We start from the raw sequence: 27,796 nt of genomic DNA on the forward strand, positions 1-27,796 counted from the left end.
AGTGCGGTAAATTTGACTTTGTTTCCGCATGTTATCGCTGCGAATATTTTTCCGCCAGAATATTTGCAGCGACTAAGTTTACTAAACAGTGATGCGCTCAGAAGTCATTGCCATCACTTGTGGTAACTAAGTTAATGAACCAGTTTACATTAGCGGTAATTTTAGCGAGTTGCGAATTTTCTGGCGGCAAATTACGTTTTTTCGAATATCTATGCTATAAAATAGTCTTGTTTTATGGCAATTTTTACTGTGACATTTATGGCCAGAAATGCATCTTCAAAACTCATAAACTTTATTGAATGATGATAATACCATCCAACAACATTAACACCAATCAAACATGTATGCATCATATAAACTGATAGTTCATCACTCCAATCACAAACCCTTCTGCCAATAGAATCATATGAAGAAGAAATGATACCAGTTGATCTCTTTGCTTCATAGAAATGCACAGTTTAATGTAGCCAATCACAATGAAACCAAAAAAGCGTAGAGGCTGACGAATCCTTGGACTGTGATGCCCACTGCCAATAATACGACTCTGAGCTGAAACTGCTGCTGTTGCACCAGATAGAAGCAGAAGCCAAAACATCCTGTCAGCAATAGCTACAGATCTCTCTCCTGTCAGCAATGAATGATGGGTGAAAAAAAAGTATTATGGGATATTTCCTGCTCCTTGAGAATTTTCTGGCGAAAAAATACTTTTACACCACTAGATAGGTGGCGGTAAAATTTTGCGTAAATTTTGTCTTTTGCACATTTCGCTGTTTAGTAAACCAGGCATTAATGTATACGTAGTGTTATTTTCAGCGAATGTGATAACTGGCGAACGCATTCTTGCACAAGAAAATTTGCAAATAAAATTTACCGCAGGTTAGTACACTGGCGAAAACATATTTGGCGATACATTTGTCTGTATTTTGTGCGTATTGTCTGAAAATGGACAATCCTGTAACAAATGACACATCATTGCGCCAGTAAAATGAGCATATTCCATAATCATCCAAACACATCTGCAACCATGTATTAAAGTCCACTAATGAGAACTTTTATTTTTCTTTTTTTTTTGGAGCACTTTATTGCTATCAATTAGACTTCCTGGATAACCTGCAATACACGATTGCAACGTTCCACTTTGGCCATCGTTTGCCATAACAACACGTCGCATATCTCAGTAAGGATGTTAGTTTTCGGCTTTCTTTCCTCCTATAAATGCGCATGCGCAGTGTCCTTTCTCAACTTCCTGCCAAATAGTGATTTCCGAAGGGCGTCGCTGATGCGGAGAAGTGGGCGTAACGCTTGGGTTCGGTGACGTCACTGGCGTCAACCACTTTCTCTCAGGTTTAACCCTTCAGAGTATTTTTTCCTCGTTGGTTTACAGGGAGTGGGTTAGGTCTTCGACCTGAGACATCACGTCCCATTACGTAGGACGACTGTTGATTACATCCCATTGGCAGTCACATAGTCCTGTGTAGTAAATCTTGCCCTTATCTGAACTCATCACATATTGATAACACGGGGCAGTCTCTCCTCTAACTATAGTTAACAGATAAAGCGACGTCTCTAACCCCACCCGTTTCGTGTTCTCCGACCAACTACTAAACGCGATTATTTCCTTGAATCTGCTCTACACAGCAGAGCCCTTTACAATATACGTACTTCGAGGTAAACAATCAGCTGGCAGCGTTTTGTTTCTGTCATAAAACTTTATTGACAACTCGTTCACAGACAAAACAAGCCCTAGTGTTGCTTACGTATCCTGAGTCACACACACGTGACGCAAGGGGCGGATCTGTCATGGCTTCTGGGACAACAGCTGAAGAGCCGGTGCAGTCTAAGTAATATAAGTCAGCGGCTGTTCGCCATGGAGACTTCCCTATCGGATCTACCTGCAGCCAGTCAGATCTCCTGTGCAGCGGAAAATCAGTCGGAAAAGGTTAACGAGAAGAGCGAGAGGCTTAATGGTGACGGAGCGCAGGCAGTGGCTGAAGACAGCAAAGGAGGCTCAGTGTCAGGGCTGCAGGAATCACATCAGGACTCTGTACTGGCAGCATCTGACTCCGTTACGTTAGAACCAGACTATAGTCAGGGGCAAAATGGCACTGAAGCTCCCCCTTGTGCTCTCTCACTCCCACAGTCACTTACCCCCGAGGAACCAAGTAGCAGCGGCCAGAGCCTACCTGGAGCCTCCCAGAGCCTTGATTCACTGGCCTCCTTCTCCAACCTCCTGTCTTGTCCCAGCTCCGAATTAAACAGCGAGGGGCCCGATGAGAAAGCCAGTGGTACGGAGGAAGCGGAGGAAGGCAAAGATGGAGTGGCCCCAAGGGACAAGATCCCTGGCCAGTCAGTGTATCATATTAAATGGATCCCATGGAAAGAGCAGAGCACTCCTATAGTAACTCAGAATGAAAATGGTCCATGTCCCTTGTTGGCAATTATGAATGTCCTGCTTCTGGCATGGAAGGTATGTTAACAAATTATACCAGAATCCTTAGCTGCAAAAATCCGCATACTCAAATTCTCTGATTGCATTTTGTTCTCAGGGGTCTCTAGATCCAGCAACTGGCTGTCCATTTTTTTGTCATGGGGCTGTCCATGTTTTGTCCTGGGGGGGGTTGATTTTTTTTGCAATTGGAGCCAGTCCGTGGGGCCCGTTTTCTTATGTAGTGTTGTAGGTACTCTCCTAACTATACAAGCAAAGAAACAGATTGAAACTATCACTTTTGTTGGTTAGAAACAGGTCCGGACTGAGAATTAAAATAGGCCCTGACATTTCAGGTACACAGAGGCCCAAACAGCCCCCACCAGCCCACTAAATAGTGACTTGCTATGGCACCTTATAGCAGCCCCTCTGGCATTTGGCAGAACCCACAGATTGCCAGTCCGGGCCTGGTTAGAAGATGAGAAGATAGGCTGAAGCGCTTGTGTGAAGCTACTTGCAGTTTTACATCTGATATTCTACTTTGGAACCTTGGTTCAAATGTAGAAAAAGTTGGAAAGTAACACAAGCATGAAATATTTCCTTGGGGGTGCCAAATAAAGGCTATGATTGCCTATTCGGTAGCCTTATGTGGACTGGTAGCCTGCAGGAGGCTTTGTTTGACCATAAAGCAAGACTTGCCTCCAAGCAAGGAATTGCATGTTTTGAGGCCACTGGGAGCAACATCCAAGGGTTTGACGAGCAGCCTGTGGCTCAAGAGCCACTGGTTGGGGTCCACTGGCAAAGAAATTGATATTCTGAGATGATTTGCAATTAGTTTTTATTTTTTGTGGTTTTTTTTTAGTTGTTTACCTTTGTTCAGCAGCTCTCCAGTTGGGATTTTCTGTAGCATCTGGTTGCTAGGGTCTTGTTTACCTTAGTAACCAGTCAATGGTGTGAATGAGCAATAGGTTTTTGGCTGACCCTCCACTTGAAAGCTGTAGAAGAGGAACGCAAATAATTATAAAACAAAAAACAAACACTATGTAAAAATTGAAGACCAAATGCAAATTTGCTGCAAAAGGGACATTTTTATAACATACTAAAAGTCAACTTAAAGGCGAACCACCCCTTTAATTGCACATAATTATTTTGGCAGTGACATGGTATATATTAAATGTTGTTTTGCAATATATATTTGCATTTTGTATATTGCTTCATGACCTAATTTATTTCATTACTCAGTGTTTATCTGTGAGAACTAGAGAATAAAACCTCAATGTCATGACCATCATCACTTACTCCTCATCACTTCAGCTTTTTCAGATTGGATGCATTGTTTGCCAGTGTAAATGCATAATCTATCTTCTCCATCTTTGTATTTATTATATAAAATATAATAATGTTTACAACAAACCCTATGCATGTAAATATTTTTATACACATGGAACTGCATCCCACAATAATTTCACAAACTGCCAGTTTTATAAGCTATTTAATGTGAATATTGAATGAAGCAATCCTGTTCTTTACTGAATCCTTTTTAGATTAAAATATGTTTCAGTACTATTTTTAATGCAGTTAAAATCCAAATTGCTAATTTGCATTGCTAATAGGAAAGCTATGGTCATGGCTATCCAGGCATTACCTGTGTTTGTATTACAGTACAACTGCCTTCACGGATATACTCACAGTTATTTTTTCCATCAGGGACTGACTTTTAAAATTCTAAAAAAAAAAAAAAAAAAGATTGTTGCTGACTACTTCTACTGACATATGCTTCCTAATAAAATCTATGTGTATGTTAAAATATAGTTGTTTTTTCACTCTATTCACTGGAGTATCTAGTAAGGTGTATTTATTAACTCAGACTTTGTGTTGCAGGTAAAATTGCCACCAATGATGGAAATTATTACTGCTGAGCAGCTTATGGAATATCTAGGTAAGCCAAAAAACATATTAAGCAAACACATTTACTATCTTTGTATACACTCCTATAGACCGTTCTCTTACTTGTGTTTAAAGGGCAATAGATGTGAGACTTTTGTACATCATAGTGCAACATTTAGTGTAAACTTTAAATTGTTTATTGTCTTGTATAAAACAAATTATGCCTCAGGGACAGTTAGTTGAAAATATAATGCTTGAGTAAGACAATCAGCCATTCTTCCACGGTATTCCTGGGATCTTCATTTTGCCTTGGTACAGAAAACAGTTTAGGATAAAATCAGTTGAAGTGTGCTACGCAATAGAAGGAAGCTCTTTGTACACTGTGCCCAGAAGTGCTTACAGAAGGTGGAATCTATGATCTGTGGCACTTTAGTACTTTAACCACAGAATGCAGATTCTGCATGGTGTGGCACTTAATTTTTTAAGTAATATCTTGCATGTATTTTCCATCCGTTATGACATGTAAAAAAAAATTAAGCACTTTGCTTCTGTATTCTTTTGTATGAACTAAACCCACACTATTTTTGTAAATACCAGACCCACACTATTGAAATTAGGGATGCACCAAATCCAGGATTCGGTTCAGGATTCAGCCTTTTTCAGCAGGATTCAGATTTGGCCGAATCCTTCTGCCCGGCTGAACTGAATCCTAAATTGCATATGCAAATTAGAGGTGGGCAGGGAAATCATGTGACTTTTTGCCACAAAACAAGGAAGGATAAAATGTTTCCCCCTTCCCACCCATTTTTTTTACCACGCCCTTTTGCGACCACAACCCCTAATTACCATGCCCATTTTACAAAATTTGACAGGTTATGAAAGCTGTGAGTCTAACTTCTCCCAAGGGACAAAACTGTTACAAATGTATCTTAAGTATCTATGCTGGGCTCTGTACCAAGAGCCAATTAAGTTAGAAACATTGTATCTTTTTTGGCTGTTCAGTGTAGAGAAATCATGACTTTACAGTACAAACGCAGGACTATGGGTTGAGCTCTCAAAAAAGGGACTGTCCCTCAGGGACAGTAGGGAGGTATGAAGTAGTGGAATCCCTAATTGGAATTAAAGAAATGCATAAATCTGCCCTACTTTTCCTTTTGTTGTCACAGATAAATATAGATACATAGTTAAATTGAGTTGAAAAAAGACCAAAGTCCATCAAGTTCAACCCCTCAAAATGAAACCCAGTGCACACACACTCACACCAAGCTCTCCATACATTCACATAAACTATATAAACCAATATCTATAATAATTGTAGATTTTAGTATCACAATAGACTATGATGTTATGCTTGTCCAAGAAATCATCCAAGCCCCTCTCAAAAACATTAACAGAATCAGCCATCACAACACCATCTGGCAGTGCATTCCACAACCTCACTGAAGAACCTCCTACGCTGCTTCAAATTAAAGTTCTGTTCCTCTAGTTTAAAGAAGCAGTTATCTGTGAAGTAACAATAAACCTAGAACAGGGGTCCTCAACCTTTTGTAACCATTAGCCACATTCCCCATGTGGACTTGCAGACTACTGGAGGCTCTGTTTGGCAGAATACCTGGTTTTTATGCAACCAAAAGTTGCTGCCAAGTTAGGAATTCAAACATAAGCACCTGCTTTGAGGCCATTGAGAGGAACATCCATGGGGTTGGTGAGCAACATGTTGCTTATGAGCCACTGGTTGGGGATCATTACATTAGAATCAAATGCCCTGTTAAAGGAGAAGGAAAGCCCCAGGGCGCATGCGCAGTAGGAACAGGTACCGGTACGGCTCTACTGCGCATGCGCCGAATGTCACGAAGTTTTCCGATTTCACTTCGTGACATTCGGCGCATGCGCAGTAGAGCCGTACCGGTACCTGTTCCTACTGCGCATGCGCCAGAAAACGCCGATCAGAGCAGGAAGAAGACGCGCGTGGGAGAAGATGGCGACTGCGAACTCCGTGGACAGGACCTGCGCAGAGGGGTGAGTAAAAAGTTAGGGGCATTTGCCCAGCGGGAGGGGTAGGCCAGGGGGGAGGAGGGAGGGGGGGCAATACACGGGAGGGGGGGAGGGGTTTTGCGCCCTGGGGCTTTCCTTCTCCTTTAAAAGCAGAATCATTTAGAAATACAGGTATAAGATCAGTTATCTGGAAACCTGTTATAATCAAGTAATCCATCCTTTTTCTCTGTAATAATAAAACAGTACCTTAAACTTGATCCAAACTAAGATATAATTAATTCTTACTGGAAGCAAAACCAGCCTTTTGGGTTTATTTAATGTTTGCATGATTTTACAGAAAGTTCCAAGTCCCAAGCATTCTGGATAATATGTCCCATACCTGTTCTATGAAGACATATAAAAAGGAAGGCTTAATTGTTAAGCTCATTTCCAAAAGCAACACACCAAAATGTAATGTAGATGTGAATATCCTTTAAATGACATAAACTCATATAAAGGTATTGTCCTGCATTATTATTTGTTTCAGGGGAAGACTCATCTATTTAGTATATTGAAACACGTACTGTAAAATCAACTTTTTTTTTATCACCTGTGCAAACAATTTGTTTCCTTATTTACCTTATCTTTATTTACCTTTATTTCTACATTTTATTTCTTACTCCTGAGCGAACAAAGTGCATTCAGTGAAGTACTAAAGACTTTTTAGTACTATACACTTTTAACAATTTTTTTAGCTCAGTGGGCTGAATTGTTTTTGTCTTTTCAAGGCTAGGGTACACATTCTGATGGAAAAACCCAATGTGGAAGAAAAGAAAAGCTTTACCAGACTGAGCTGTGAAAAGTTTTTATACAACATGAAAAATATTTGATCTGTGGGAAAAACACAACAGGATTTGGATCTTTAATAATCTGCCTCTAAATATCTTGCATAGCGGTAAAGCTCTGTTGTTGTAATCCTCCATATCCCTTTTTAATATGGCAGGCGTATCTCTTTAAAAAATCAACCCTTAACTTTATAGATAACTGCTACATACATTTTGTCATCTAAAAATTATATTATTTATTTTATATGGGTTTAAACTATTTATCTGGAATAGTTTGCTGTACATACAAGAAGGAGGGGATAAGCACTTAAATACTGTAAAAATCCTGATAAATACTGTATAAATGTTATACCCTGCTGGCTTGCATACCACTACTGTTTTAATTTGGTCTGAAATCTTGTTGAATCATGTGACAGAAATTATATCATTAAGCCATCATGGCACAGTTATGCCAATATTGGTGCCTAGATGCCAATGCAGTTCAGATCGTGGGGTGGTAGTCGCCATCTTGTGTCACTTCATGTCCTCTTTTGTGTGAGCTGGCTGCAGAAGCATGCTCAATTAAATCCAGTCTGCATCAGGTTTCAACTGAGCATGCTCCATCTCAACAGTTGCACAGAAGAGGACATAAAGTGGTTTGAGATGGAGTCCGACAACCCTGTTGTGATAGAATGCATGTTTGCATAGATGCAGTTCATAAAACTTCCATTTGATGCAGTGAAATGGGTTGGTTCTTTCAAATATTCTGGTTATTTAAAAGGTTTTAATACATTGGATATCAATTATAACTGTAGAATAATGGCTGGTCCAGATTCTGGTATGCAGGGACTAATGTCCTCATGTTTGCTAAGTTGAACATGTTGGTCACTTGCACAGCTTGCTCAGTTATAATGTTACAACAACAATCTCCAGCCAATGTACAGAGAGATATTTTTGTATTGTAAACTACTGGCTTGCCCAGTTTTGCGGTTCTGTTCTATATTTACCTTGTCTAGAACTGCAATTTAATTGTTATTTATATACTTCCAAGTACTTGCATGAACAAAAGCCTTTAATTTGGTCTTGCAGAATGTTCATATTTTGCTGGTGTTGCTCATTCTCAAATGCCACATAGCAAAATGGCTGCTATGTACTGTGCTGAATGCAAATTTACCAATGTAGAACAACGTCTAGTATAGTCCTAAGTCTTTCTCTAAGCTTACTGCTCACTTACCTACGTAAGTAAGTTTAATGTTACAAACATATACTGTTACAGGCAAGTGAAGGTTTGCTATGAAGACTAAATAAGCAATGTATACAACCATACCTCTTTTTCCAAAAACATTGGTTCAGTCAACTACTGTTTATAATTCAAAAGCATTCTAAAGGTGTTAAATCAGTGGTTTGTTTTAGCTCAAGTTTTATGTTAACTTCATTTAATACAGAGAAATACAATTTTATAATATATCTCTGTACATGTCTTGAACAAACCTTTTTGTTTATAATGGTTTCATTTGTAGTTTCAGCTAAAACAAAGCACAACAGATATTTAATAAAGGGTAGCACCTTTTTGCGCATATTCATCTTTACTCGAGCACTGTGAGCTCTTCAGTGATCTTTATATAGCTTTCTACATCTTTCTTACACAGCTTCCTGCAGTTTTTAATTCAGTTTGTGGGCCACAATATAATTAATATGTAAGCAAAGTGAATGTGACTATTTTATGACCTTCATCACATTGATCCCTTTTCATAATTAATGGTTTTGAAGCACATACATGGAAACATGGATGTCTATTGTGATGTTATGCGTTGATACTGTGCTACTATCAGGCATTTGGAATACAGGGTTCTTAAGTGGTTTGTAAAGTGCAGATCATATGGGCCTACTGGGGGAGTGTAATATGTTTCATAAGCGCGAAAAATGTTTGTAAATACCTTTTGCGTACGTTAGCAGCCATGTTTGCACCATTTTTGATTGATTAAAGACCTCAACGACTAAAAGTTTGCAACCAAATTGCTTTTGCAAACAATCGCAGTGTATGTGATAAAATCTCACAATTGCAAACCATTTTTTGAGATAAAATGTTACCGAAATACAATAGCTGAGTAATATGCAGCCTATTTATTTGTCCCTTAGACTGGCTAATTAGCTATGGCACTTGATTTGGCCCTACTTATGGAAACTACTGAACTGTTTATCTATATGTTGACAGTCGGGAGCTGATAAAAGGCTTCAACCATAGACGTTTTGGTTCCAGTTTTGAGGTGTTCATTCACTATACACAATAATTGGGTAACTGTGTGTTTAAATTGAGATGTAATGTAAATGTTCTGCAGAGCACTCCGTATTTGAGTCTCTGTATTCTTCAGCAATGGATATGGATTCTTTCCCCTGAGGGAAGATGTTAGCTTGTAAAATCTAGGATTGTAGGTACCTGGGGACATCCTTTATCAAATAAAATCTCTAAGGAAATTCAGCACTGGAGGATCAGTTTCTTTGTGGGGTCATCGGAAGCAATGCAGAATGCTGCAAAATGACAAAAGTTGATGATTTTTTTCTTGCAGGAGACTACATTCTGGATGCAAAACCGAAAGAAATATCTGAAGTGCAACGTTTGAACTATGAGCAGGTAATAAAAGTGTTCTTGCTTTAACTTATTCTTTTACATTTTTAAAGAAAATGAGGAAGGTTCCAAGGCCTCAAATATCATTTCTGGGACGTTGTTCCGCAAAATCTGGTTTTATCTGAGCTTGTAACACCTTGACTGGTTCAGCAAAGCTTCTATTTGCGTACACATTTCTAAATTTTGAAGGCTGTGTTTTTATGTACAGATAAATAAAATAAGTACCGTGTTGCATTTATCGTTACTGCATGTGCTGAATGTATATTTCATATGAGAACATTATTAACAATGCCCAGTTGATTTAAAATATACTGGTTTATTGTTCTGTTGCTTATGAAAAGGTCACCTAGCAAGTCTATGCATTTATTTTATAAAGAATAACCTCTTACCCCTTTTTTTTTTTTACCTACAGAACATGAGCGATGCAATGGCTATCCTGCATAAATTACAAACAGGCCTTGATGTCAATGTGAAATTCACTGACGTTCGAGTATTTGAGTACACTCCTGAATGTATTGTATTTGATCTCCTTGATATACCTTTGTACCATGGATGGCTGGTGGACCCTCAGGTATGTATTGCACTGACACAATGACACAGTACAGATTTTTGTGTGTGTTTTGTTCCATAAGTTGTACTGCTGCATTACAATCGATGGCTCAATTTTTTATCCAATGGAAAGACTAGAAAATGAGGTAAGATTCACATCTGTAGAAATCACCTTTCTGGAAACAAATCAAGTGCCGATTTTGGTGACTAATAAATGCATGATCTGCTTATTATTTTGGTGATAATTACTGTACCCCATTACTGAAATTTCATATGAGCGTTGCAGAAAGAAATAGTCACAGGTTTTTAATGCTGCTGATTAAGACGGTTAAGGTGGACTCATCATCAGGACATCAATGTTGATTTTAGTAAAAGGCTCACAACAGTTTTTTTGTTGGGGCTGAAAAAAATTTACATTGGATGGACCATCTTGATAGATATCGCTGTGAGATGGATATTGTTTGTTTTCTCAGTTGTTTAGGATTGAATATTTCATCTGCCACAGCTCCTTAATTCACTTTATATTTCTCCCAGTAACCTCAAAGCAGGTGCTTATTTTTGAATTCCTGACTTGAAGGCAAGTTTTGGATGTATAAAAAACAGTTGTACTGTCAATCAGAGCCTCCTGTTGGCTGCCAGTCTACATAAGGGCTACCAAATAGCGAATCAGAGTCCCACCTAGGCACATTGTGCCATGCGGGAACATTTCTCATGCTTGCATTGCTCCCCAACTACATCTAATTGTGGCTCATGGATAAAAAAAAGATTGGGGACCCCTGATATAGAGAGTGATGGAAACCTGGTTTTTACTTGTGTAGGTCTGATTAATTATCCAACCAGTTTTTTGTGTTGGTCTAGCTGGGCTTGATTTCTGCCATTTAGTAGACTGTTTATAATAGTCCAGTTTCTTGTGCTGCTTTTAACTGGATCGTTTGACTGGCTCCAGCCTGAGTCAGATAAAAATCAGAGGGAAATCTGCAGTGTCAATGTGCCCTATATTTTAATCAGATGTTCAGCACTTTGCAATTTTTATGTTTTTTAAATAGAAAATACTATAATGAAGGTACCATAGCTTTATAATATCCAGTGAATTCCCTAAATTTTTGTTTACCCTGTGTTAAGTATTTTTCTTTACTTTGAATCAACCGCCATCAACATTGGCATAGTGGAAGATCTTTATCACTTGTATATTATAATTTTTACCTCCCAATTCAGTTGTTTTCATAATAAATATTTGCGTTCCATGTTTTTCTTTTCCCAGGTTCCAGAAGTAGTAAAAGCAGTTGGTAACTGCAGCTACAACCAACTGGTGGAGAAAATCATCCTCTGCAAGCAGTCAGACAGCAGTGAATTAGTCAGTGAAGGTAAATTAGTAAAAATAATTACTTTTTAAAAATGTTTTTAGTATCTGTTTTCTCTGGTCCATGTGACAATTCTTGCTTGATTTTAATTACTATCAGATTAAGGTTTAGGAATGGATAGCAGCCTAAAAGTTAAATACAGCGAACAAACAACATTTGCAAAGGAAATTTCTTTAAAAACTTAAAGGGGTGGTTCATCTTTAAGTTAACTTTCCGTAGGTTATATAATGGCCAATTCTAAGCAACTTTTCAATTGGACTTCATTATTTATTTATTATAGTTTTTGAACTATTTGCTGTCTTCTTCTGACTCTTTCCAGCTTCCAAATGAGTGTAACTGACCCCCTCTAAAAACATATTTATTGTTATTGCTACTTTTTATAATTTTGAGTAGGGTACATCATCCAGCTAATAGTCCATCATGACTTTTACACAATTGGTGCTAAAGGTAAAAAATTACAAATGAAAATCATGAATAAATCATGTATAAGCTACTTTGATCTGATTTTTTTTATGTTGTATATTGGAATATACATAATGAGTCAAGTTTTATTTCAAAAAATATAGATCCTCCTTAATAGTAATGGTCACCTTTAGAAATATCCTACTAGTGTGGTAGGTATTGGCAAAATAAATGTGGGTCTTACTGAACAGATATGATTGAAGCTGATCCAGACTTTGCTTGAACTGCTCATGCTCTGTGTCTGCATTAAAGGAACAGTAACATCAAAAACTGATAGTGTTTTAAAGTAATGAAAATATAATGCAGTGTTGCCCTGCACTGGTAAAACTGGTGTGTTTGCTTCAGAAACACTACTATTGTTTATATGAATAAGCTGCAGTGTAGCCATGGGGGCAGCCATTCAAAGGAGAAAAGGCTAAAGTTACACAGCAGATAGCAGATAAGCTCTGTAGAACATGATGGTGTTATCTGTTATTCACTATTTAACCTGTGCCATATAGCCTTTTTTTCAATTTCCGCCTTTGCTACACAGCAGCTTGTTTATATGAACTATAGTAGTGTTTCTGAAGCAAACAGATCTATTTTACCATTGCAGGACAACAGTACATGATACTTTCATTACTTTAAAACACGTTAATTTTTTGCTGTTCCTTTAACTTGAAAGGGAGGAGTGGTGGATGTGAGATGGCAAACTTCCTGTGTCTTTTTATTAGCGTGTAAGGAAAATGGGGCAGATTTGTTGTGCCAAACTGGTGGGGTTTGAGTGGTAGGACGAAAATACTACCTTTTATGTGAGGATATTGTGCTACTTAAATAAATTTGACTCTATATGATCATGATTGTTGGGCATATACATGTTGTAGTATTGGTGGTTTTTAAATGTTTGCATTTCTTTAATTTAACCATAAGCATGTTGTGTTTTCAAATTGAACTGTAGTTCTTCCTCCCTTGCGCTGGTAGTTGGTAGGAGAAACTAAAGCAGATGGGTCATTTTGCACCAAAGCCCCTAGTGTATTTACAGCTTCGCATAATAGTTCTGAAATATAGTCATTTTCATTCAGCTTTCTGCATGCCTGAACAGTTTAGATATCCGACATTAATGAGATTCTTTTAATATAAACAGGGGTTAATCGTTTTTCAGTGGAGTCAAACTACTAAATCTGCAATCAATATCTGCCAGTGTATTGGCAGCTTAAAGGGCCATTATTAGGTTCCCCACCAGAGGCACCCACTACTGAAGTGACTGGCTATGCTAGGACAGACAACATGTGCATAATGAGGAACTGTCCCACCCAACTTGCTTATTATGGGCATGTGTGTGCCCCAGCATGGCCACCTGTGCTGGGAGTGGGCTTTCATTGCGTAGAACATAGCACTCAGTGGAGCCCTGTTTCTTAAAAGATACTACTGTTTCCCCATCTGGGGGGCAGCCACTGCACCTCCACTGGGGTAAACAAATTTCTGTAACAGGTGCCCTTAAAGACATAGGGGCAAATTCACTAACCTCTTAAAATTCACCAGCGACGGCTTCACTCACAGCGCAACACTACGACAGGTGTAGATTCGCCAGGACAACGCTAATTCACTAAAGTTCCAAACAACTGGGAACTACACTTGGTTTGGGACTTTTTTATTCTTTGTTTTTTCTAATTCACTAAAATCCGAAGTTGCGTCCAGGGCGCCGAATGCTGGTGAAGTGTAGCTAGCGTTACTGCGCCAAGCTAAGCGAAGTTGCTCTAGTGTTGCCTAATTTGCATACAGCGGGCAAGTCTGGAGCAAGAGGTAACGTTCAGTAAAATCCGCATCTTATTGAATTTGCGTAGTTAAGTCTATTCGCCAGAGCGCAACTTTGCCAGGCAGGAAGCGAAGTAATGCTAGAGTCTGTCTCCTTCGCTAGCGAAGTTACCCCAGAGACCGTTAGTAAATTGGCGACGTACCGAAATGACGCCACGCTAGCGAATTTTCGCCCACGTTAGTCACTTCGCACTTTAGTAAATTTGCCCCATAGCCCTTAGTGTTAATTTTTACTTGCTTAAATTAATTTATTTTATTAAATTATTTTTTAAAACTAGTTTATTTTTAAATTCTGTATCCTTCATTGGTATTTAAAATGAAGTAGTCAATCATTTCCTTTGACTGTGATAGTGTATCTTAAATCCATAAGTTTTATTTATGCTCTACAGTGATCTGTTATATTAATATTTAGGCTTAGTTGCCGAACAGTTTCTAAATGGCACTGCCACACAGCTGACATACCATGGATTAAGTGAGCTGACTACAGCCTTACAAGATGGAGAATTATGCGTGTTCTTCAGGAATAATCATTTTAGCACCATGATTAAACACAAGGTAGGAGGATGCATGTTATCAAATCATTGCTGCCTGACTTTTTTTCCTGTGTTAACCAAAATAAAAAATAAAATAAAGTTTATGTCTAAATGATGCTAATTTAAAGGTAAGTTGATTATTTAGGGGTGGTCTATTATACAATGACATTAATTGTTTAGCTATTTGTCTTACTGGGTATGTTTGCTAAATTCAGACATGCAAAGTAATACTGAAACATTCAAGAGGTTTTCAGAAACAAGAGTCTGTAAAAGCAGCAAGTTGCCTCAAATCTCTGTGGTATTTGAAAAACTTTTAAGCCACGAGTGTTGAAGTAGTGATGTCTGCACCCAAGCGTCACCTCAGTGCAATTGCAGTCAACGCTGAAGAGGTGACAGAGCCTACTGCAGAGAGGCTCTGTGTTTTGCGTGAGTTATATGCCACATAATTTGTAATCCCACATATATGGGCATCAAACTGCTAGAGAAGCACTGACATTTATGTTGTTTAATCTTTGTATATATGGGAGGTAGGATGCCTTAAAAATGCAAGTTTTGAGTAAATATTTAGAAATGTAATTAAACAGCTAAATTGAATTTAATTACACAGCTAAATTTATGAAAGCCTTGCAGCCGGTAGTTTAAGGTATATACAGTTAGGCCCATAAATCTTTGGACAGAGACAACTTTTTTCTAATTTTGGTTCTGTACATTACCACAATGCATTTTAAATGAAACGACTCCGATGCAGTTGAACTGCAGACTTCCAGCTTTAATTCAGTGGGTTGAACAAAAAGATTGCATAAAAATGTGAGGAACTAAAGCCTTTTTTTTTTTTTTTAACACAATCACTTCATTTCAGGGGCTCAAAAGTAATAGGACAAATTAAAAAACTAAAAATTAAAATGTTTTTTTCTAATACTTGGTTGAAAACCCTTTGCTGGCAATGACAGCCTGAAGTCTTGAACTCATGGACATCACCAGATTCTGGGTTTCCTCCTTTTAATGCTCTGCCAGGCCTTTACTGCAGCTTCTTTCACTTGCTATTTGTTTGTGGGCCTTTCTGTCCGAAGTTTAGTCTTCAACAAGTGAAATGCATGCTCAGTTGGGTTCAGATCAGGTAACTGACTTTGCCGTTCAAGAATATTCCACTTCTTTGCTTTAATAAACTCCTGGGTTGCTTTGGCTGTATGTTTTGGCTCATTATGAAACTCCTCCCAATCAATTTGACTGCATTTAGCTGGATTTGAGCAAACCGTGTCTCTGAACACCTCAGAATTCATTTGGCTGCTTCTGTCCTGTGTCACATCATGGATAAACACTAGTGTCCCAGTGCCACTGGCAGCCATGCAGGCCCAAGCCATTAAAGCGCCTCCGCCGTTTTACAGATGATGTGGTATGCTTTGGTTGATGAGCTGTTCCACGCCTTCTCCATACTTTTTTCTTGTCATCATTCTGGAGGTTGAGGTTGATCTTGGTTTCATCTGTCCAAAGAATGTTTTTCCAGAACTGTGCTGGCTTTTTTAGATGTTTTTTAGTCCAATCTAGCCTTTCTATTCTTGATGGTTATGAGTGACTTGCACCTTGAAGTGCACCCTCTGTATTTACTTTCATGCAGTCTTCTCTTTATGGTAGACTTGGATATTGATACGCCTACCTCCTGGAGAGTGTTGTTCACTTGTTTGGCTGTTGTGAAGTGGTTTCTCTTCACCATGGACATGATTCTGTGATCATCCACCACTGTTGTTTTCTGTGGACATCCAGGTCTTTTTGCGTTGCTGAGTTCACCAGTGCTTTCTTTCTTTCTCAGGATGTACCAAACTGTAGATTTTGGGTTTTTTCTGTTTTTGCAGCTTAAGGATGGCTTGTTTCACCTGCATGGAGAGCTCCTTTGACCACATGTTGTCTGTTCACAGCAAAATCTTCCACATACAAGCACCCCCCCCCCTCAAATCAACTCCAGGGCTTTTATCTGCTTCATTGATAATGTCATAACGAAGGAATTGCCCACAACTGCCCATGAAATAGCATTTGAGTCAATTGTGAGACAATTACTTTTGAGCCCCTGAAATGAAGTGATTGTGTAAAAAAAAAAAAAGGCTTTAGTTCCTCACATTTTTATGCTTTTTGTTCAACCCACTGAATTAAAGCTGAAAGTCTGCAGGTCAACTGCATCTGAGTTGTTTCATTTAAAATTCATTGTGGTAATGTACAGAACCAAAATTAGAAAAAGTTGTCTCTGTCCAAATATTTATGGACCTAACTGTATTTAGTATTGGCATGCTTTGGAGACATGAGGTTTTCTAAATCATGTATTTACAATAGGATGCATTTGTGATATTTTGTCATATTGTGGGAAAAGTATAATTTTTACATGTTTCATGTAATGACTTGCATGTCTTGTTACACAAGTGGAATTACACAAAAAATTCAGGCAGAACTTGATTTAGATGTTGTTGTCATGAAAGAAATGTAGTTATCGTATACAGTATATAGTTTTCCTAGGTAAACAAAAGCTCCCCTCAGGAAAGTGTGATTGTACAAAAGATTTAAAAAATTGTTTGGCAAATGATTCGCAAGAGTCTTTTAGCGGTGACAGGATTAAAGGCTCAGAAAATTGCAGACCTAAATAATACATTGGCTGGAGTTTATAGGCTGTGATTCCAAATCATAATTGTATATCTTAGCTCCCAAGCTCTTTATGAACCGCCATTTTTTGGCAAAACGGTATCAGACCTGATAGAAATCATTTACAGCCAGTAGCAATAAAACCTTTTTTATATTATCTACCGTTTTTCAATGTACCATTCGGTAAAGTATGTCCTAATAAGCAGTACCAGTATTTCCTCCATTTGTACCTTATTAGATAAGCAGGAAACTAAAAACAGGCTGCCTAAACTACATTAGGCTTATAGATTTGTGAAATATTGCTGTATCCACCTTTCATCAATAGTCCCAAGAATATTTAGGACAGCAAATATGTTTACCATAAATTGCACTTTAGTTGAGCTTCAAGAATCTAATTGAGGCTTTCCCCATAACACTCCTTTACTGACTTCAGGCTGGTCACCTCTTCAACTACTCGGGCCCCTCTCAGGGGGGTCACATCCACAGTTTAACAAACCCCAGCCATATATAAAGCCCTTTAAGCATAGTTCTGTTTAGCTCAAAGCCTCATTTACAAATGTGTAAACTATTTTCAAATGTTGGCATATAGTATAGAAGAGCCTCCAGTATAACACAATTATTTCTTACTTTAGAATAGCAAGTATCTATACAGGCTGGGCAGGGGTTATTGGGTACCATATGTAATAATTTACACAATTCTTATTAGTAAGCATTTGGCTTGTGTCATTATGATAAAAAGGTTTGTTTGGAAGACATTTTGGGGCAGATTTATTATGGGCCGAATTGTAAATTCAAATTAGAATTTACGAAAAAAAATGTATTGGTCAAAGCTCTCAAATTCAAATTGGGAATAATCCAAACTCAATTCAAATTTGAAAATCGAGATTTATCAAACCTTGACCCTTGGAATAATTAAAATTTGACATTTATAAGTCAATGGGAGAGGTCTAGTGACCCATTTGAAGATGTTGATAGCCTTCCTGACATTCGAGTTTCTTCAGACAAAAAGAATCAATTCGAGTTTATTCTAATCAAATTTGATTTGAGTTTTTGAGTTTCATATGAATTCAAAATTCGACCTTTGAAAAATGGTCCTCTTACTGTTACTAGTGGGTGACTTGAAAAATATGGAATTATATTAAATGGCGCCCTCATCCAAAAGCAACTTTTTTTGCATATTGAAAGAAAATACAGTTCTAAGCAACCTTTCAATTTACGTTTATTAAAGATTTTCAGTGTTTTTAAAAAGTCAATGTTTTGTTCTTTTGGTCTGACTTAAAACGGTGTATCAGGAGCCCAGCTTTCTCTAGGTTCTTTATCAGATTTATTCAAACGAATTAGCAACATTGTTTTAGGGGTCAGAACCATGAGTGCAGAGAATATTAACAATCAGACATAGAATGTTTGTCAGGAATTACTTATCAAATAACTTTTAAAAGGGGATCTGTCATGAAAATGTAATAAGATTTGACTCGTTGAAATAAGAAACTTTGTAAATATAATCCAATTAAAAACTCTGTATGGTTTATAGAATAATGGTTAATATTCACTCTCCCCCTCTGAGCAACCTGTCTCTCATTCTCTCATCATGCAGACAGTTTTTGATTGCCAGTTAGGTCTAATACATCCTTGGGGTGGGGGTTGTATCCTAAGCATTAGAGCTCACTCTTTCAAAATAACCGGCTCTAATGAAATCCTGTTTCTCTGCATGCAGGTTGTTTTCAAGAGTCTGTCATTTTGTTAGCTTTTGTTTGTGCTGGAAGTGGTTATTTGAGTTCACTCTAAAAACATCTGCTAAGAAAAGGAATCCCCCCCAAAAGACATATAAGACTTACCTGTCGATCAAAATGTGACCCAGACCTCAGCATAAAGGAAGCATTGAGATGGACATACTAAAGATTAACTTGAATAATTTTTGCAGTCCCATTTAAACCCACTGAGAACTTTTATTGAATGAATGTTGGGAATTTGCTGAGAATGACCTTTTCTTTCATTATGCGAAAAAACAGTGTTTGGGTCATCATAGGTTTCTCTAAACATTGCACAACTCTGGTCTGGCCTTCAGTTCTGTTATAAACTGTCCTGACACCCATGTCAGGTAAATCAGTTATAATTGGTGCAAAGGATCAGATAGAAATTGAACTTAGCAGAACTGTATTTTTAGTCACCTTGATATAAAAAAACATAAACATTTTGATGGTGATATCAATAGAAAGCAGTACAAAACGGAGTACAAAACTATTATTTAATAAGGCTCATTTTGTATTAAAGGGGTGGGACCCCAGCACTCAATTTGATCATTGTGTATGTTAGTGTTTATATTTGATTATGGTGTTTTCTGCTTCATAAATAAAATAACACACACACACACACATCTGTTTGCATTGCCTTAAGGTGGCCATACACGGGCCGATAAAAGCTGCCGACAGCCCGTGTATGGGGCCCCCCGACGGGCTTCACCGATCGAGATCTGGCTGAAAGTCGGCCAGATCTCGATCGGATGGGAGTAAAAATCCCGGCCGCATCTGTTCGTTGATGCGGTCCCGCGATCCGACCGTCCGTTGCAATTTGTTAGGATCCGATCGTTGGGCCCTAGGGCCCACGATCGGATCAGCCCGATATTGCCCACCTCAAGGTGGGCATATCGGGGAGAGAACCTCTCGTTTGGCGACATCGCCAAACGAGCGGATCTTTCCGTGTATGGCCACCTTTAGATATTGAGGTATCTGCCTTATTGTTTAAAAGGATACTGTCATGGGAAAAATGTTTTTTCCAGAAGCACCAGTTAATAGTGCTGTTCCAGCAGACCTGCCATGAAATCCATTTTTCAAAAGAGCAAACAGATTTTTTTTTAATTTAATTTTGAAATCTGACATGGGGCTAGACATATTATCAGTTTCCCAGCTGCCCCCAGTCATGTGACTTGTGCTCTGATAAACTTCAATCACTCTTTACTGCTATACTGCAAGTTGGAGTGATATCACCCCCTCCCTTTACCCCCCAGATACTTAACAACAGAACAATGGGAAGGTAACCAGATAGCAGCTCCTTAACACAAGATAACAGCTGCCTGGTAGATCTAAGAACAGCACTCCATAGTAAAATCCAGGTCCCACTGAGACACACTCAGGAGTAGGAGAAACAACAGCCTGCCACAAAGCAGTTCCATCCTGGCTCTTTCTGAAAGCACATGACCAGGCAAAATGACCTGAAATGGTACCTACACACCAATATTACAACTAAAAAATACACTTGCTGGTTCAGGAATTAAATGTTAAATTGTAGAGTGAATTACTTGCAGTGCAAACAATGTAATTTAGAAATAAAAACGACATCATAAGTTTCTAAATTAAATTGATCTTACTCTGTTACGTGACTGAGCTACTATTGTACATATTGCAAGAAACTTGAACACTGTCAATCTTTCTGTGCAGGATGACCTGTATCTTCTTGTAACAGACCAAGGATTTCTTACTGAAGAAAACATTGTCTGGGAGAGTTTACATAATGTGGACGGTGATGGAAACTTTTGCAACGCTGAATTCCACCTAAGGCCTCCTTCTGATCCACAAACTGTGTACCAAGGACAGCAAGACCAAATCGATCAGGTACAAACAAATGACGTTTCCCACTTCAATCCTCTACTCCATGATACATTGTGCAAGCTTGGGTGCTATTTAGTACACAACTTGTGTGTACCATCAACGTACCAGTTAGGCCTTCTTCAAAGAAAAGCATGAAGTACAGAGCACATTACATACAGGGAAACCCAGGAAGTTACTACCACCGACATTTGGCTCTGATAGCTCAGCATCCATTCATGTATACCCAGGTTGAGATTTCCAGTATAATTAGTTAAACTTCAAGGCCCTACAACTTTAGTTGCCAAGAAAGTCTGATTTTGTTCTGTATTTTGCTCTCTTTAAAGTAGAAAATATGTGATCACCAGGAACTTTGGTCTTATAGCCTACATAAATGAGATACATAAAAAATAAATACATTGAAAATTGGTCTTGTTCAGAAAAAATACTATCTAATGCATCCTTGCAATGCTTGTACCTACCACAGCATGGCTCCTCATGCTGGTTTAGAAATTAGAATTTCAAAATTAGCTGACCCCATCCAAAAAAACAAATGCTCTGTAAGGCTACACATGTATTGCGATTGCTACTTTTTATTACTCATCTTGGTAGCCAGGCCCTCTCCTATTCATATTCCAGTCTCTTATTCAAATCAATGTATGGTTGCTAGAGCAATTTGAACCCTAGCAACCAGATTGCTGAAATTGCAAACAGGAAAACTGCTGAATAAAAAGCGAATAAAAAACACAAATAAAATAAAATAAAAACGAATTGCAAATTGTTTCAGAATATCACTCTCTACATCATAGTAAAAGTTCAATGGGGAACCCATTAAAGTGATAGACACATTCCTAATAACGTATCATTATTATTGAAGCAGGATGGGCACAATATTTTTCAGTAGAGAATTGCCTTCCAAGCCGACCTCCAGCCCAATTGTACCTACAGCAATAGAAGAGAGAGCTGTGAGAGCCCTTCTCCCAGTTACACTGGGCTGGGATAGTGTGATTCTGGTGATAATCCATTTAAAGGTCTCCAGTTCTACACCAGCTTAAGTGCCTCAAGCCCAGTTTTAACTGATGCAGTGGCCTCTCTGCTTTTAGGGAACTGAATCTATGTTGGAGTTGTGGCTGTGGTAAGTAGGGTTGGGGTGGATTGGGGGCACAATTCTAAAGGAAGACTGATGTGGATCTTTATAGAACTGTATCTCGATCGCTTTAAAAAAAAAAACAAAAAACTAAATACAACTAATTAGTTGCTACAGGACTCTTCGTTATTTCAAGAGCCTAGTTGAATAATCCACTTGATTTTCTCCATTATCATCGGATCCTACTGATGTATGTGTGGTGATTAAATACTGCTGTCATAATGTTTGCATATCCTATGGTAGAGCTCATGAAACCTTGATACATTATTTAGCAGTTCTGTGACAATAGCTGATGGCTGCTGTTTCCTCTAATTACTTAACATTGAAGCAGCAGATTACAAATGGATTTGCATAGCCTGCTTAGTGTACCTGAGGGTTTCAACTCCATAGCTGATGTCTAAATAATTTTGTTGTGTTCATTAATAATCTTAATGTTTGTTTTTAACAAAAAAGCCCATGTATTTCAATAGAAATATAGTAATTCTCTGTAAATAACCAGCAGTAAGAAGCATAGTGCAGTTATATAAGATTTATTTTAGTATTGTCTCCTTTTCTTTTTTTTTTTTTATCTTTGTTTAATGTTTACTGGTTTTTAATTTGCAATGCATTCTGGGAAAGGCCAGTAGATATAGATATATACACATGTGTTCAGAATAATAGCAGTCTGACATCACTAACTCATCAATCACTGTTTTTGGTAGAAATTGTTTCTACATGGCAAAAAAATTACTAGTAGGTGTAGTAGAGTAATAGAAAACCAACAGACCCAACAATCATGACATGCATGCTGCTGATTCTGTGTAACTGAATTAATTGAGGTGTGTTCAAAATAATAATAGTTTGTTCCAAATTATAGCAATGTGGAGTTCAATTAGTGACGTCATTCATTCTGTGAAAAAACAGGTGTCAATTACGACCCTTATTTAAGGAAGGAAGGCAGCAAATGTTGTGCATAATGGTTATAGTTTATTTCTCTCTGAAAATGGTTAAAATTGAGTAAAATGGGTCATTCCAGACATTATCCAGAAGAAGCTCAGTAGTGGAGAGAAGCTGGAGGGCCAAAATATCGAAGTACAGGGAGTAAACCGGAGAAACGTCAAACTGGTCTAGGGCAGGCGGCAGAGATTTTTGTTTAAAAAGTTGATTGGAGAAGGTAATACATATAAAGAAGTGCAGAAAAAATAGGCTGCTCAGCTGAAATGATCTCAAATCCACGCCGGGCCACGCTGGGCAGACGCCCTAGGCAGGCCCGGCAGTTGTGTGCGCGAATTTGTGTGCGCGAATTTGCGTGCGAATTCAAGTTTGCGCGCATGTGCAGAAGCGCAAAGAAACGAGAAAAAATGCAGAGAAGGGAACCGGACTTGGGGTAGGCGACAGAGGAGGTTCGTGCCTACCCCTAGTTCCGGCCCTGTCTCAAATGCTTTTAAATGGCAACTAAAACTTGAAAGACATGGAAGAAAACTGAAAACTATTATTTGAATGGATAGAAGAATAGCCAAAATGGCAGATTCCACCAATGATCAACTCCAGGAAGACTAAAGTTACCTGTGAGTACTGTTACAATTAGAAGACGCCTATGTGAAGCCAAGCTATCGGCAAGAAGCCCGTTATTGAGAAAAAAAAAAAAAAAAAGACATGCTGAAGAGGTTACAATTTGCCAAAGAACACATTGACTGGCCTTTTAAGGAGAACTAAACCCCCCAATAAGAAAGGCACCAACCAAATACCCTAGGTAGTCCCCCCCCCCGCGCTTCTCCCGTCTAGTTTGTTACCTCTAAAATTGCCGTAAGAGTTTGCTCATGTATCGGTGCAGAGTAAGAGCAGCGGAGCTCCTGGGTGCCACCTTCCAGATTGTTTGTCAGAGTACCCTCTAGCATACCAGGGATCATGAATCCGTTTCACTACGTCAAAATACTTGAAGAGGTTAAATGTTGCCTTATGCCGAAGAGGAAATGCCCTTGAAATGGGTGTTTTAACAAGACAACGACCCCAAAAACACCAGTAAACATCTTGGTTCCAGACCAACAAGATCGACGTTATGGAGCAGCCAGGCTAATCCCAAAACCTTAATCCCTTAATCCAATAGAAAACGTGTGGGGTGACATCAAAAATGCTGTTTCTGAGGCAAAAACAATTTAGGAATGTAACAGGTGCCAGAAGTTGGTTGGCTGTTATAAGGATTTTGAGCTTTATTCACTTTTTTAAACACACTGCTTGTAAGGTTACTCACCAATCTTCCCACAGTTCAGGCGCACTAAAGCAAGACGCCTGCCAGCCTGGTACTAAAGTAAACGTCATTTGCATTCCTGTGCGTTTCAGTTTGGACGTGCGTGTCAATCCTGATGCACACGTTGGGTCAGACGCAGTTGCGTCACCATGTTTGGCGCCATTTTTGATGCTTCAAAAGGCCTGAACGCCTTACTCCTTGTGCCTTGTGTTATTCTACTAATGCTACTTGTTGTGACTCTTTGCCTGTCCATTTGTGAACCTCTGCCGCCCGCCCTAGATTAGTTTGATGTTTCTTCTGTTTACTCCTTGTACTTCGACATTTCGGCCCTCCAGCCTCTCTCCACTACTGAGTTTCTTTTCAAAACCTCGGACGAGCCTCCAGTCAGTTTGAGTTGTTTGTGAGTGACAAAGGCACCTGTGAAGCTCAGCTCCAACGCTTCTATTATTCTGAACACAACTGTATATATAAATTCACTTTAGAAATATTTTCAATTTGTTTTACTTTTTTTGACTGCAGGATTATTTAATGGCTCTGTCACTACAACAAGAACAGCAAAACCAAGATATTGATTGGGAGCAAATTCCAGAAGGTATTAGTGATCTAGAACTGGCTAAAAAACTTCAAGAGGAGGAGGACCGGAGAGCCTCACAGTTTTACCAGGAGCAAGAGCAAGCGGAATCAGCTGCTCCACCCCAGGTATTGGCATACAATTGTCTGCTTCCTCCAAAACTCTTATTGGCCCCATGAAAACATGGATAACGTAATGGAGGAAATAAGCATTTCAATGGTAACATAGTTCAGTGAATATATACAACTCACCAGAACTTTAAGGTGACTTCTAATATTCTTTACAGTTTTCTGCAGAGATATATATATAATCTGTCAAAAACAATGCTAGTTTTGTACAAAGTGAACACAATTCTTTACCCCCTATAATTACTAGCACCCATAATGGGAATTGAGTGTGGTCATAAAGCCCCCAGAACAACAAAGCTCTGTTGTTTTAACTGAAGTGGACATAATGAAAACTAATTAACTTTTGCATACCAGTTCTTATTTGTTTTTGGTGGTTCTCATTGATTAGATGGAGCTGACCTAAGTCAGCTGCAACCATGTCAGACCCACTTTATCTGGGCATACTGTTAATGTGCAGTGGTTATCAGACTTCAGTTTGACCCCCCATTTTAGGTCCAACCTGTATTCAGCCATGCCTCCCATCCCAGCTCAGAACATTGTGGCAGGTGTACTGTATAAAGATAAAGCAATTTGTGCTATTTAAAAAAAAAAAAAAATGAAGAATAATGCAGAACCCTTTATCAAATAATAAACACCAAACCCTTCACGTACGCTTAGTTCCCTTTACGGTTTAAATAAAGCCCATAAACCACAACAGCTAGTACATATGTAGGGTAGCCATATACAGCCCTCAAATCAACTCCAGGGCTTTTATCTGCTTCATTGATAATGACATAACAAAGGAATTGCCCACAACTTCCCATGAAATAGCTTTTGAGTCAGTGTCCAATTACTTTTGAGCCCCTGAAATGAAGTGTTTTTGTTAAAGAAACGCTTTATATTTTTCTGCAATTTTCTGTTCAACCCACTGAATTAAAGCTGAAAGTCTGCAGTTCAACTGCATCGGAGTTGTTTCATTTAAAATTTGTTGTGTTAATGTACAGAACCAAAATTAGAAGAAAAAAAAAAAGTTGTCTGTCCAAATATTTATGGACCTAACTGTAAGAATGACCCATGCCTCTGGTGACCCACTGTAAAAGGGTTACAGCCCAGAGTTCCTGCTACTGTTTGTCTAGCACACAATTCATGCATATAAACCTCCCCAGAGTAAAGGGTATTTTACTTTGATATGGTAGCCAAAGGAGATCACTGCCTAGAGTATAAAGGTGCAGGGCAGCACAGATCAACCCTAGAAGGTAAGCAGATTGTGAGCTCTGTCTTATATTGTACAAGGCCTCTGGTCATGGGGAATGTTGCAACAGTCCTTTTCTTTATGAAAACCATCAAGACTTGCTGCTAAGATACATGAAAATATCATCCATTCCTTTTTCTGCAGTTTCTTCAGAAGCTCATCATTGCATCCGCTCTGTATTTATTCTTCACAACAATATTTTCCCAGTTGAAGTTTCTTTCTCTTATATTATTTATAACTATTTATATTATTATTTTATTTGCTCCTGTATAAACTATGGAGCAAAAAGGGAAATTGTGGTCACCACTTAATTTTAAATCACTAGGCGGGGGCGAAATGTCGTTTATTAGCAGCTCAATGCACAAATTATCTCAGTGTCTTTAATATATTGATAATTGGGGAGTTCAGATGACCTCTTGTCTTTGTCTGTATGCATTTTGTGGCCTTAGCCTCATTGCATCTGCGCCTAATGGTTTCAAATTTAGTAGTGAGCACAACTTTCCATTTTTTCTATTCTTTCCTCCTTTTCCTATTCTGTGGTTAGACTAAGGTCTAACCATTACCTCTTCTGTTTCAGGGAGTGCAGCAACCAGTGCCTGCTTCAAGTCCATCCAGCAGCAGACCAACCACTAGTGGGGAAAGAAAGAGGAAAGAACCTCGAGAAAAAGAGAAGGAAAAGAATTCATGTGTCCTTTTGTAACAAGGCTAAGATTTGAGGTTCATTATGAAAAGGAAAGGCAGTGGGTGAAGGAAAGCTATTGAAGACACCAGTTCTTATACCATCTGTGCCTGATAAACCCCACTCTGTTTCAATGGGGAATTTGTTACAGACGTTCTATAAACTTTAGCACTTATTACTCATATTTATTTGGAACACTTGTCACATTCTCATTGCCAAGAAGTAAAGCGCATAGGACAAATATGTTCTGGACATAGCCCCTTTTCTACAATATTTATATGCCTCACTTTTATCCTTAATAATAAAATGTATTTAACTCTTTATATAGAGAAAGGACTATAGTTTGTTTTCCATCAAAAACACTAATGAAAGCAATGAGAAAGGATTGCTGAAGCCTGCACTCGGGATTACCGAGGAGAGGATTTGGAAAAGGACAGAGACTGGAGAAGTTGCTTTCACATCATTCTCTGATTCACCCTCGTGTAGCTTACAGGAACATCATCACAAGATCGGTGCTGTTTAACACTCAATCAGTTGATCAGCCACAAGCCCTTGCTCAGAGGAAATGTACAGCTTTTTCACTTTAACCAATATTAAGGAAATATTTACTCCAGAACCATCACTGTGTCTAGGTGTTCTGCCCAAAATGTCAGGTTTTATTATTTTCTGACAAAATACACTTAACATAACAGAATGGAGCAGAACGATGCCTTTGTTTTGTATATATAGATATTGTTCCACAGGAAGCCTAGTAGAACTAAGTGATTAGATTGTGTGCCGCTTTGTGTAGATAGTTGGAACCTTTAAATAATTTGCTATTAAGACCATTAGTATAGCTACTGCTGTGCTTAAGTACAAAACCACTAAACTTATCCTTGATTGACAAGCCTTTATACATGACATTTTTGGCTAACAATATTAGAAACGTTTTATTTTGCACATCCTATCTATTTACCCAGTTTTTATGTTTACACCAAACTGTTCCTTTAAGGTTAAAAGTTGGGCATTTTATATCTGTAATGGTGATATGCTTCATTCAGTTGGTGAGCAAAGAAGAGATCTAACTGAAAAAATGACCCAAATCTATGTGTAGTGATATCTGATCTACTGTAGAAATGTCCCTACTTTTGTCATTAGTAATGGAACTTGGATTGATCTAAATATGCACCACA

At 38.4% G+C, this 27,796-nt stretch overlaps 1 protein-coding gene across 1 annotated transcript; it reads left to right on the forward strand.

Annotated features, from left to right (window-relative positions):
• Positions 1-760: 760 nt before the first annotated feature.
• mindy2.S (to MINDY lysine 48 deubiquitinase 2 S homeolog) lies at positions 761-27,515 on the forward strand. The gene is made up of 9 exons (XM_018255481.2): positions 761-2,467; positions 4,307-4,364; positions 9,678-9,742; positions 10,149-10,307; positions 11,547-11,649; positions 14,315-14,457; positions 20,495-20,668; positions 24,535-24,714; positions 26,523-27,515. The coding sequence occupies exons 1-9, from the start codon at positions 1,868-1,870 to the stop codon at positions 26,643-26,645; spliced, it is 1,605 nt and encodes a 534-aa protein (XP_018110970.1). The 5' UTR covers positions 761-1,867; the 3' UTR covers positions 26,646-27,515.
• Positions 27,516-27,796: the final 281 nt, after the last annotated feature.

Source organism: Xenopus laevis, chromosome 3S, assembly GCF_017654675.1.
Source record: "Xenopus laevis strain J_2021 chromosome 3S, Xenopus_laevis_v10.1, whole genome shotgun sequence".
Classification (NCBI taxonomy): domain Eukaryota; kingdom Metazoa; phylum Chordata; class Amphibia; order Anura; family Pipidae; genus Xenopus; species Xenopus laevis.

Bases quoted from the DNA above. Each gene is read 5' to 3' on its own strand.
- mindy2.S (XM_018255481.2), top strand. From the start codon at position 1,868: ATGGAGACTTCCCTATCGGATCTACCTGCAGCCAGTCAGATCTCCTGT. The intron at 4,365-9,677 runs GTAAGCCAAAAA...TTTTTCTTGCAG, and splicing joins GCAGCTTATGGAATATCTAG to GAGACTACATTCTGGATGCA. The intron at 11,650-14,314 runs GTAAATTAGTAA...ATTAATATTTAG, and splicing joins CAGTGAATTAGTCAGTGAAG to GCTTAGTTGCCGAACAGTTT.